The 12,592-nt window shown below is 67.8% G+C and overlaps 1 protein-coding gene across 1 annotated transcript; it reads left to right on the top strand.

The window, feature by feature from the left end:
• Positions 1 to 1,137: 1,137 nt before the first annotated feature.
• PWWP2B (PWWP domain containing 2B) lies at positions 1,138 to 10,678 on the top strand (the record flags this gene model as incomplete). Its single annotated transcript, NM_001075856.2, is given in 2 exon segments — positions 1,138 to 1,269; positions 9,098 to 10,678. Coding segments are annotated over 2 exon segments (1,686 nt in total). The 5' UTR covers positions 1,138 to 1,144.
• Positions 10,679 to 12,592: the final 1,914 nt, after the last annotated feature.

Raw genomic sequence — 12,592 nt, forward strand, 5'->3', positions numbered from 1 at the left:
CGCCTCGGAGGGGCGGGGCCGGCCAGAGGCGGCGTCCGGGTCGTCACGACAACCGGCCGCCCGCCGGTTGCGGGTGCCCAGTCGAGCGCCGCGATCCCGGCTTAGGGGACCGGGCCGGGCCGCGCGGCGCTCGGGGCAAGGTCACTTGCAAGAGACCGGGTCCTGGGGGCGGCCCGGGGGCCCGAGCCGCGTGCGGGACGCTCAAGTGCTCCGCAAAGTCGAGAACGGGCACCAGGCTGAAGGCTCGCCGGAGCGGGGCCCGGGCGGGGGTCCCGCGTCCGCTCCGCGCCGCACCCCCAATCCCCCAACCCGCGGCCGGGCTGGCACGCCGGCGAGCCCCGCTCTCGCTCGGGAAGGCTGTCCTTCCCATTATGACCAGGCCGCGTGGCGCCCTGACCGCACCGGGGGTCGCACAGAACCCGCTCCCCGCGGCCATGCGACTTAGACTTGAAGGCAGATCACTCTCCCTCAGCCCGCGGAAGGCAACCTGGGGCCGAGCGCGCGTCCTCCCGTCACCAGGGGAGGCGCCGAGCACACGGGGGTCGTCAAGTGACCCCCTGGCGGCTGCGGTGGCCGCCGTGTCCCCTTGGTGCCCCGCGCCTCCTCGCGCCGGCCCGCCGGGCTTCCTGCTCGCGCCGCCGAGACTTCCTCCCCGCGGTGCCCGGGTGGCTACCCGAGCGCCAGACCCGAAGGCGGGGAACCCGGGGACTCGAGAAGGGAGGGCCGGGGCGAGGAGAGGGGGCGACACCGTGGGGCCGAGAGGGGCAGGCGCCCCTGGTCGATCCCGGCCGCCGAGGAGAGGTCCCTGGGGCCGGGGCCCGGGCGTTCTCCCGGCGCCGGCTCTCAGGTCCTCTCGGCTGGCGCTCGCGGCCGGCGTCGCCGGGGGTGGAGCGCGGCCCTGCCCCATCCCGGCCCATCCTGCCCACTCGGTGGGGCTCCGCAGTGCGTCTCCGCGCCGGGTGTGGAGGCCACACGGCCAGGCGCGCGTCCAAGGGCGCCGGTGCCCCGCGCGCCCCTCCCCGCGCCCCCGGCCCGCTCGCGGAGGCCGCCCCGAGCGGAGCTTTGTGACGTCAGGCGGCCGGCGGGCGGCGTCACGCGCGGGGCTGACCCGGCGCGGGGCGGGGGCCGGGCCGGGACGCGGAGCATGGAGCCGCGGGCCGGCTGCCGGCTGCCCGTGCGGGTGGAGCAGGTCGTCAACGGCGCGCTGCTGGTCACCGCGAGCTGCGGCGAGCGCAGCTTCGCCGGGATCTTGCTGGACTGCACAAAAAAGTGAGCGGGGGCGGGGGCGCGAGCCCGGGACGCCCCCGGATTCCCCTCGGGACACCTCCCCCCTCCCCCTGCGCTGGCCCAAGGCCGGGGCCCGCTCCGGGGCGGGGCGGCGTTGCGCCCGCGCGCTTTCGGTTTCCCCAGCCCCAGTTTCGGGGTGCGCGAGCGCGGCCGCCTCTCGGGGGGCAAAAGTGGTTCTCAAAGTCGTCGCGAGTTTTCGGGCGGGGGATCGCGCGGCCGGGCGGGGGACAGCGGGGGACGCCGGGCTGGAGCCCGGGCGCGGCGCGTGGATCCCGAGCCCCCGCGCCAGCCGCCGCGATGCCGGGCTCCTAACTCCGCACGTCTGCCATAATTAACGCACTTTTCTTTGTTCAGACGCACTGTTGAATTCGGCTCTGTTCAGAATTGTCATCCGTTGGGGGGTGCGGGGGGGGGCTCCCGTGCGCTGCCGCACTTGCCTGGGGGTTACTCACAAGAGGGGGTTCCGCGGACCCTGAAAAGCCCTCTTCCGGCTCCCGGGCGCAGTCGGGGCTGAGGTGAGGACAGAGGGCAAGCAGTTGTGTCCGGCGGCAGGATTTGAGAACACTGTTTGGGGTTGAGGAGCCCCCAGGCGGAGCAGGGATGAAAAGAGACAAGTTGCAGAGCTGCGAGGGGGTGCCCCGCGGGATCCGGGCGTCACTGATGGAGGGGGTCCCCAGGCAGGCCTGGGGCGAGTCCACGCGCCGACAGGCACCTGTGCACCGGCGGCAGGGAGCTCTGCAGCGGGAAAGAGTCTCCTGGATACAGTGTCACATGGTAGCTTGCTGTCGCGCAGATAAATGATTAGGCATTAATCAGGCGCTAATGTCTCGAGGCTCGGGCTGGGCCTTATCCTAAACCACCTCCCCTCTGCAGAGGCCCAGCTTCGCCCCTCCGTGCAGGCCGGGTTTGTGCCCGCGGCATGGATGTGGCGGGAGGACTGTCACCTTTCAACAGTCACCCTGCTGGCGTTATCTCCTCATTAGATGTGCCAGAGCCATTTATGTACAAGTCATGTGACTTAACATATGGCCTCCCAGGTGACTTGTCACCCTGCTCGGAGCCAGCTACTGCAGGGAGCGCTTGGTGGGACCCGGTGACCCCCACAGGCTGCAGGCACAGCCCCTCAGGAGGGCCAAGCCTGCGCCCTGGGGTGGCCAAGGTCCCCTGCCGCCGGTGGCCGGCACTTCCCCGTCAGGCAGGCCGCACTCCAGCCTTCCTGCACAGCCCTGCCTGGCCTTTCCTCTCTGCAGCGGACACTTGCAGGAGCGGCCCCCCACCCCCATTTTCTGGGCTCCCTGACTCAGGACAAAGGAGGCTGCAGGGTAGACTCGTAGCTGGGGGTGTCTGCGGAGGCTGCAGGCTCGCTGCCCTTGCTCTCTGCCTCCAGCCAGGGCTCCCGGCCCTGTGGCCTGTGGGTGCCCTGGTTCAGAGATCAGCACAGCTCCCCACCCGCTCCCCACCCGCTCGTGGAGGAAGCAGGCTCTGCTGGGATCCCAGCATGGGAGCTGGCAGCTGTAGGGCGTGTGGGCGTCCGCCCTGCCACGGCCACATGAGGCTGTAACCGGAGCCGCCCACGGAGCCAGGGGCCGGGCCTCGATGGGCACAGCTCAGCTGGGCAGTGCCCCTTTCTGGCTTGAGTGGGCCCCCCAGTCCCCACAGAGAGTCTAAGGCTTAACCTGGCCTCTCCCAGCCCCCCAGTTGTCTGAAGCCTGGCCCCAAAGCTGTCCCTGCCCCTGCCTACCCCGCTCTCCTCTGCAGTCACCTTCAGTTTCATCCTGATCCCACTTTTCTCCCATAATATTATGAGTGCTCAAGTTCACAGCCAGCATGTCAGGCAGGGTCCAGAGGCCTGGGCTGGGTGTCCCAGGCAGAGGGGGCCTGGCCTCAGGCCTCAGGGTCCTCAGCACCCACCTGCCTTCCCTGGAGCACTCCCCACTCCATGCCACGGGGACAGGGCCAACCGGCCGGGCCCCTTCCCGGGCGTGGGCACTGACAGGCAGAGAGAGCAGCTGGGGGCTTGGATTGCAGGCACCACCCCCCTCCCGGGGCCTGGGGTCCCCGAGCAGCGGGCTAGTGTGGGGTCAGGCCAGGGCAGCAGGCCACTGCGCCGCGGTGCCCCCGTGGGGCGCGGGCCGCGGGCTAGTGTGGGGTCAGGCCAGGGCAGCAGGCCACTGCGCCCGCGGTGCCCCCGTGGGGCGCGGGCCGCTCACCACTGTGTTAGCCTTGCTGGAGCACACAGGCAGAGCGGGGGACATCCTCCGGGACGGGCAGTTCTCACAGGGGGCCCAGCTACCAGTGTTAATTTGAGGGCACTCAGGAGGCGGTGCCCCTCACTGCAGGCCCTGAGCCGAACACGCGTGTGTCCTCAGAGGCCAGGCCAAGTTCCCAGCAGGTGGGAGGCACTCGGTGCCCAGTGCCCCCCATCCAGCCTTGAACCTACTGCCCGGCTGCCGTGTGGGCTGAAGCCAGGTTTTCGGGGACTCTTGAGTCCACACCTAGTCAGTGCGCAAGGAGACGGCCTGAGCCTCGGGCCCAGCCCCTGCGTCTCCTGCTGCGCCGCCGTGGCTCCTGTGTCCAGGCCAGGGCCCAAGCAGATGTGGGCGTTGTTTCACAGGCGACTTTAGGGTGTGCCTCTGCTCAGGGACCTCAGAGGGGGCAGCCCAGAGACGGCGAAGGCTCCGAGAGGGGGTCCCCAGGCAGGGCGTGAGGGCCAGCTGCCTGTCAGGCCTGGCCTTGACCTCTGAGCCGGGCTTTCTTAAACTTCCCAGTGTGAATCCCCCGGGCCATCACCGCGCAGGCTCCTGGACCCCTCTACTGGAAAGATTGGGTGTGAGCCTTTGTGACCCGCCCAGGGGGTGGGGTGGAGAAGGAAATGGCACCCACTCCAGTACTCTTGCCTGGAGAATTCCATGGACAGAGGAGCCTGGTGGGCTTCAGTCCACGGGGTCGCAAAGAGCCAGACACAACTGAACGACTGTCACTGACTCAGTCACTCAGCGGGGTGGCGACTGAGGCTTCTGGAGACTCAGTCTCTGGAGACCAGCCAAGAATCCCCGCCCTGGCTGGTCCCTGGGCAGGGGGGGCCCCTGCTCCATCTAGGCACACACGCCCAGGCCCCACTGGCTCTTCCCCTGCCCTTGGGGAGCTGAGTGTGGGGGTGCCCAGTGCACCACAGGCCGGCAGGACCTGCAGCCAGCGGGCAGATGCCTCACCAGGGGACCAGGCCGGCATGGCTGATCTCTGGAGCCACTCCAAGGCGGGTGGTGGAGAGGAGGGGTGGTGAGGGGCCTGGCCTTGGGCTTCTGTAGGCACCCTCAGAGAGGTGAGAGGGACACAGTCAGCTGAGTCGCAGTGGGATGATGCTGATGGTTCTAAAACCCTGGATGCAAGACCCTGGGAGCAGCTGGGGCAAAGATCCTATGTTGCTGTCCTCAGAGAGAGACAGGGTCCCCTGTGTGTCCACAGGGGAGGGGGGCAGGGTCCCCTGTGTGTCCCTGGGGGAGGGGGCAGGATCTCCTGTGTGTCCACAGGGGAAGGGCAGGGCCCCCTGTGTGTCCCTGGGGGAGGGGGGCAGGGCCCCCTGTGTGTCCACTGGGGAGGGAGCAGGGTCCCCTGTGTGTCCCTGGGAGAGGGGGGCAGGGCCCCTCTGGGTGGCCCTGGGAGAGGGGGGCAGGGTCCCCTGGGTGGCCCTGGGGAGGGGGGCAGGGCCCCCTGTGTGTCCCTGGGGAGGGGGGCAGGGTCCCCTGGGTGGCCCTGGGGGGTGCCTCTGGAGTCCAGGCCACATTTCCTGTCTCTCTACTCCCTGAGCAGAGGTGGACCTCAGGGCAGCCTGGCGCCGCCTGCCTGCCTCTCCCACAGCGCCCGCCCCTCCCCTGCCCCAGCTCCGGCCCTGCGGCCGGCCGTCTGTCTGGCAGGCCATCTGTCTGGCCGGCCGTCTGTCTGGCCGGCCGTCTGTTTGGCAGGTCTGTGGGAGAAAGAAGCTGCTGTGTGTGTTCTGAACCAGCGCTGGGGCACTCAGCCGGCCGCAGGGTGGGCCTCGCCTGGGGGCGCGGGGCTGTGGGCTCTGCCCACGTGGGCGTCCACTGCAGCGTGTCCGCTGCAGGAGGCTTCCCTGGACCCTGGCCCGGGGTGGGCCCCCAGGGCGCTTCTGTTCCAGGAGCCAGGTCTTCCCATCTCTTCACAGGACGCCAGGGTGGCCTTTCCCCGTGGGAGGATGAGGCAGGAAGGTCCGGGGAACCCGGCTGGGCCCAGAGGCTGCTGCTGGGCGCCAGGCCTGCGGAGGGGAGGCCGCGGTGGGTGTGTGGGGTGTCTCGTGCTCCAGCAGGCTGCCTGGCTGGCTCCTCCTGGCTGTGGGCCCACCAGGGCGGCCCTGGCGGGGTTGCTCAGCTGGAGACATACATGAAGCCCAGGACAAGGGTGAGCGGAGGCCTGGCCACTGCTGTGGCGCCGAGGATGGCCGGCCAGGCCCCGTGCCCCTGTGGGCGGCCGTGCTCTCCCCTGGACAGAGCATCGGGGGACCCTGGGCCCTCTGTCTCCTGTGCCCTTGGGGGCAGAACTATCCTGCTTTGGGATCTGACCCCCGATAAGCCTCATGGCCAAAGCCGCCCTTGCAAACTTCCCACTTTCTCACTCTGGCTCTGTCTCCCCCATCCCTCCTCGGGGCTGCGGTTTGCTCCAGGCCCCCTCAGGCTTCCTGCTCTGAGTGGATGTGGGGGGTCTGCTCTGCCCGTGGGTCTCCCCAGCCCCCAGGCTCCCCTCCCAGCTCCTTCTCCCGAACTTGGGGGTGGCTGCCTGGAGGGCCCAGTAGGCTCTGACCCTCAGCACAGCAGAGGGTGGACAGTGGGGCCCAGGTCATTCCCTGGGGCCTGGCAGACCGTGTCTCTGGCCCCAGGCCCCCCACCTCCTGCCAGGCCCTGCACTGTCGCTGCGGGGCTCTGCCAGGCCAGCCACACCTCCGTCCCTGAGTGCAGGCCCACAAGGGCGTAGCCCGGCCTTGCCAGGGGCCCAGCCCCACGGTCACGCACAAACCTCAGTGGTGCCACACCTTGTGCTGGGGGTCCAGGAGGTGCCCCGTGGGGGCAAGCTGCTGAGGTCCTTCCCTGAGAGAGGGGCCTGAGCTGGAGCCGTCTCTGTGCCCCGGGGCACCCAAGCTGGGGGGCAAGCTCAGACCCTGCCCGCCCCCTGTCCTGTCCCAGCCTCCCTGTCCCAGCCGAGAGCTGGGATGGTGACCTGTGTGCCTCACGGGGCTGTAGACGGGGCTCTGCCCACGGCCCCCAGCAGGGCAGCCAGGGTCCTGCTGGCCCTGTTTACCCACCGGCAGGCGTGGGTGTGGCCAGGGCCAGGGCCGGGCGGCCGCTCCGGGAAGGAAGTGCCCCAGTCACGGGGCCTGCCGTGCCGGCCACGGCCGCGGTCCCCGGCCACCCACCGTCTGGAGGGAAGCACCGCCTTCGGGCCGCAGCCCAGTGCTCAGGGGGGCCTGCACCCCAGAGCGGGGCTCACAGCCTCCGCGGCCTCCTGGTTTGATCTGCTGGGGCTGGGGGGCCAGGGGGGCAGGATCAACTGCCAAATTGCCATGGCTGCCCACCACCCCAAGCAGAATCCACCCCAGAGGGGCCAGGTCCCCACTGCTGGCCCCTGGCTGGATGCTGCCCCCGCCACCCCACCTTTCTCTCTCTGCAGCCCTCACCCCCTCCTCCTTCAATCACACTCACAGGTCACAGGCCAGCGGTGAGCCAGCTGAATGAGCTGCATCCTCGTGGCCAAGCAGAGGACAGGAGGCCAGGGCCCTGGTTCGCTGGACCCTCTGGGCATTGAAGTGTGAACCTTCCACCCCCTCCAGCAGCTCTCCCATGAAGACTAGATTCAGGGGAGATGGGCTTTGATACATTTCCCTTAATGGCTCTAAACTGGGACTCCCTGGTGGTTCAGACAGTAAAGAGTCTGTCTGCACTGCAGGAGACCCGAGTTCAATCCCCGGGTCAGGAAGATCCCCTGGAGAAGGAAATGGCAACCCACTCCAGTATTCTTGCCTGGAAAATCCCATGGACTGAAAAGCCTGGCAGGCTACAGTCCATGGGGTCACAAAGAGTCAGACACAACTGAGCAACCTCACTTTCACATTTGATAAAGTTTGATGTGACTCCTGGGTGGTGCTAGCAGTAAAGAACCCACCTGCCAATGCAGGAGATGTAAGAGACTCAGGTTCGGTCCCTGAGTGGGGAAGATCCCCTGGCGTTGGGAATGGCAACCCACTCCAGTAATCTAGCCTGGAGAATCCCGTGGACAGAGGAGCCTGGTGGGTTACAGTTCACAGGGTTGCAAAGAGCTGAACGTGACTGGAGCAGCTTAGCACAGCACACAGCACTGGGCATTCACTGGTGATCTTGAATTCAATAGAACTTGGACAGCGTTCCCATGGCGGACGTGCCCTCCCGTGACGGACCGTCAGGGAGGCCGTGGGCCTTTGGCCGCTGCCTTCAGCCCTCTCGCCTGCTTCTGCGGTCCCTGCTTCTCAAGTGGCCTGCACCCGGCTTCTAGCCTCCTTGTGTCCCTGGGCACCCATCCCCTGGAGGGGGCGGGGAGGAGCCTTCCGGCCACAGGTGCCCGCGGCCACCTGGCTGCAGATGGAGCTGCCATGGTCAGTCGGTCGGTCTTAGCAGCCTTGGTTCTTCTGGGGAACAGTAGAAGCAGAAGTCACTTGGAAACTTCGAAACAGCAAAGCTCACTTATCTTTTCTGCTGTGATTGAATTACACAAGGGAGGGAGAGATGGAGGTGCAGTATTCTAAACTCTTGTCTGAAAGTCTGTTCTGTGCTGGAAAATGAAAACTAACAGCTTTTAGCTTAAGCGGTCTTACAGATGGAACCGCGGTGTTTGCAGTGGTGTGTCGCTGCCGGGGGACGTGCAGCCTGTTTGGGCTTGGCTGTCGTTGTTTGGAGCAGTGTTCTGCTGCTTCAGGAGTGGCTCCCTCATGACATGTGACTTCAGACGCCCCCAGCACGCAAGGCCGGCTGGCCAGCGCTCTGGAAGGGTACTGCCCTGAAGCCGTTCGAAGCAAGCGCGGGCCATTCTGGGGAGCCCTGGGGTGCTGGCCACGTACTTGGCCTCAGCTGTGGGTCCCTGTGGGAGGGCAGCCTCCTGCCTTCTCTGGGCCTGCAGGACGGAGGGGAGGGGCCAGGGTACCAGGCAGGAGGGGTGGTCCTTCCAGGTCATAGTGGGCACGGGCCACCTGTGGGGGATGCCCTCACCTGAAAGCAGCATTCAGGGGGGAGCAGGCTGACTCTCAGGCCTGGGGCTTGCTGGGCCTGGCTGTGAGTGGCCCCCGCCCCCAAACACACTGCACCAGGGACCCCGGTCCCGTGGGCTCTCCTGGGCCTGACGGTCCCCCTGGGGACGCAGGCGGGATCTTCCTTCTGGGAGTGTTGCCCTCAGGGAGCAGGGGGTGAGCGGATGAGGCCTGTGGGCAGGGGCCACTGACCACACAGCAGCTGGGTCCCCACAGGCTGGGCCAGGCCTGTCCAGGAACGGAGGCCCCGGTTGCCGGCTTCCTGGGCCTCCGGGTCTGCAGCTGTGAGTTCTCCTCGTTCCAGGAACAGAGGCCTGGATGCTCAGTGCCTGTCAGCCCGTGGGCTTGATGCTGAGCGCCTGATTTCAGAGCACGCAGCCCGCACCTGGGCTGCCCCGGGCGGGTGCTGGGGGGCGTGCCTCTGTTAAAGCCGGGAGATCCTGCTGGGCCCCCGCCCCCCGCGCGGGGGCTGGGCGCGGGGGTCCTCCCTGTGCTGACCGCCCCTTTCTGTCTCCCCACGACCAGGTCTGGCCTCTTCGGCCTGCCCCCGTTGGCTCCGCTGACCCAGGCCCAGGACGCCCCTGTCAACGGCTGCCACGGCCCGTCCCCCGCGGAGGGAGACGCGGAGGCCATGCCCCTGGGGACGGGCCCCCCGGCGCCTGAAGGCGGGGACGGAGCCCCCGAGCCGCCCCTGCCGCCGGTCCCGCCGCTGCCGGCCGGAAGCCTGCCCCCGTTCCCGCCCTACTTCGAAGGCGCCCCCTTCCCGCCCCCGCTCTGGCTGAGGAACACCTACCGGCAGTGGGTGCCGCAGCCGCCGCCCCGGGGCGTCAAGAGGACCCGCCGGCGCCTGTCCCGCAACCGCGACCCCGGCCGCCTGGCCCTGAGCCCCATCCGCCTGCGGCCGCGCCAAGTGCTGTGTGAGAAGTGCAAGAGCACCCAGAGCCCCCCGGAGGCCAGCCCCGGGCCCCCTGCCGCCCCCCGGCCACGCAGGGAGCCCCGCAAGCCCGAGGACCCCGACGGAGGAGGCGACGCGGCCGCCGCCAAGAAGAGCAGGCGCGAGCGGCGGGAGGAGGCGCGGCCGGGGGTGCCGCGGAGCCCGGCCATCAAGATCTCCTACAGCACGCCCCAGGGCACCGGGGAGGTGGTGGAGATCCCCCCTCGCGTGCACGGCTCCCTGGAGCCCTTCTGTCCACCCCCGGCCTCGCCCGGAGGCCTGGACCCCGAGCCTCCCAGGGACCGGCCTGCGGCAGGCGCCCCCGCCTCCATTCCCAAGCTGAAGCTGACGCGGCCCCTGCCCCCCGGGGCCACCCCGCCGCCCCCCAAGATCCGCCTGAAGCCTCGCCGCCTGGGGGCTGGCAAGCAGGAGCCCGTCTACAGGGCCGAGCTGGTGCAGGAACTCAAGGGCCGAGGGCTCCCGGCCGACGGCGCCACCCACCGAGGCGGGCTGGCGGACTCGTCCTCCGCGAGCTCTGGCGAGGATGATGACTGCAAGGGGTGTCCCCGGGGCGCCCACGGGCCCGACAACGCCGGGCTGGCTTTCCTCGCCACCTGCCCCGGGAGAAGCGGCTGTACCAGCGAGCTGGCATGGAGCAGCGACAGCCTGGACGAGTCCAAGTCGTCCGGCTCGGATGGGACGTTGCCGGACACCTGCGACCTCTCGCCTGGCGATGGCGTGCCCTCTTCATCCAAGGGCACGAGGCCCACAGTCCCGCCCCTGACGGTCAGGCTGCACACGCAGAGCGTCTCCAAGTGCGTTACCGAGGACGGGAGGACCGTGGCTGTAGGGGACATTGTGTGGGGTAAGGTTCACGGCTTCCCTTGGTGGCCGGCACGTGTTCTGGACATTAGTCTTAGCCAGAAAGAGGACGGGGAGCCCTCCTGGCAAGAAGCGAAAGTCTCGTGGTTTGGTTCTCCAACTACATCATTTTTGTCAACCTCAAAACTGTCCCCTTTCTCTGAATTTTTCAAACTGAGATTTAACCGTAAGAAGAAGGGGATGTATCGGAAAGCTATCACAGAGGCCGCCAATGCCGCCCAGCACGTGGCCCCAGAAATAAGGGAGCTCTTAACCCAGTTCGAAACGTAACCGGGTTCCCAGCCAGGTGAGTGTGTGCATGGAGGGCTGCCTCTCTCCAGCCGCCCTGAGCCTGCGTCTGTGGCTGGGCTGTGCCTCCAGCCTGGGCCTCGGTGAACCAGGGGGTGAGGGATGCCCTTGGCAAGGCTGGCTCGCCACTCCAAAATGGGTGGTCTGGAAGATCGTCCTGCTCGCTGGCAACGTCCCCTCAACGTTTCGGATCACTGAAGAGATGCTTTAAGAGCGGGCGAGTCGTCAACCACCTGGGCAGAGAACAGAGCTAGTTTGTGTTTTGTGGCCATTTTTCAAAGGCCATGAAAGATCTGCTTGCTCTTCCATTCGCCTTTTGGAGAAAAGGGAGAGCCGGTGGCTGGGGTGGGCGGAGGAGGGGCTTGCTCTGATTCTCTTCCCTCCCAGACGGACGGGGCTGTCTCCCTCCTGCCCTTCCCCTACTGCAGGCTGGCAGGTGTGTCCAAGGGTCCGACTTCGCAGAAAGGAGGAAGGTCGCTCAGCTGCCTTCCCCCAGAGGTGGTGCCTGTGGCCCAGTGCCCCTCTCCTGGTGCCAGGGGGACTCCTCTTCATCAGCCGCGGCGTGGTGCCTGGGGCTTGCGGCTCCAGGCTCCTGGAGGGCATCCAGGATCTGCCTCGTCCAGTACCATGGCCTCTGTCTCCAACCCCGGGGGCACTCTGTGGGACCCCCGGCCGTGGCCCCACCTGGAGCCTCTGTGGGGCCGGGTGTCCCCAGGTGGGGTGGGTCACTGTGTGACCTGTCTGGTCGCCTCGCGGGCTGTCGGGACATAGCGAGGGGCCGAGCTGTGTGCTGTGAGCGCTCCCGGGGCCTGAGACGCAAGGAGGTGGGGTTGGTAGTGTCTGATGCCAAGCCCTGGCCCTGGGCAGCAGCAGGTCCGAGGGCCGGCCCCTTCCTCTGCTGGCTCGAGGCAGGCTGTGGCCGCTCGAGGCTCCAGGCTGCCTCGGGGGACCACAGTGGGCGTGTCGGGGTCCCTAGTGCGGGGCAGCCCGTGGCCCCTTCCTGGCCCTGTGGCCTCGGGCCGGCGCCCCGACTCAGCTGGGGTTTGTCCTTCGTCTGGGCCTCTGCCCTCGTCTCTGGACCTTCGGGTGACCTTGTCTGGCCTGGCTCTCCAGCTCATCCACCTGTCTGTGCTGACTTCCCGGGCAACGCCAGATTCAGGGCTGGGTGGGTCAGCTGGCCGGTGGTTGGGGAGGGGGGTTCAAGGAGTGCTTGCTGCCGCCTCACTGCTGGGCCGGCTGCAGTGGGTCCTGGGACTGAAGAAGCAGGGACGAGGGGCACATCTGGGCTGGGGTCCCTGCTGGGATTCTTGAGGCCTCGTCCCCCTCCCCCCTTCCCTGTGCCTCCTGAGTGCTCCCAGAACTCTGGGCACAAACTCCTCCCAGGAACCCGGCACTCCCCCATCGGTTCTGGCCTTTGTGTGGGGTGTGGGCGTGGCACCGCCCTGAGGTAGGGGGCGTCAAGCCAGCGAGGGTGTCGAGTCAGGGCACCCCATTGGGAGGGGCCCAGAGACGGCCCCGATACCTGGCCTCCCGTTTCCCCTGCATCTCTCTGTTGCGGCCTCATCCCACTGGCCTTGGGACCACTCGGGCCCTGTCTCTCTCCGTGCCCTTCGGCTCCCAGCCCGGCCCACCCTGTCTCTGGCCTGGGGCGGTGGGCGGCTTGCCCACACACCCTGTGAGAGAGAAGGCAGCCCCTTAGGTTCAGGGCTCGCTGTGTTTATCTGGAGGCAGAGGAGGAATCTCACCAGACAAGTTTGCCTGCTGCGGGGGCCTGGCTCCTGGGGCTCTGGGAGCCTGGGGTGGGGGGGCGGTGGGGGGTTGCTGAATCCTTTCGGCGCCAAAGCAAAGTGGTTTTGCTTGATGGGCTTTTGGGTTTTGTTTCTTGAGGATTAAAGACTGCTGAGGTTTGTGCCAGC

The sequence above is a fragment of the Bos taurus genome, chromosome 26 (genome assembly GCF_002263795.3).
Source record: "Bos taurus isolate L1 Dominette 01449 registration number 42190680 breed Hereford chromosome 26, ARS-UCD2.0, whole genome shotgun sequence".
Classification (NCBI taxonomy): domain Eukaryota; kingdom Metazoa; phylum Chordata; class Mammalia; order Artiodactyla; family Bovidae; genus Bos; species Bos taurus.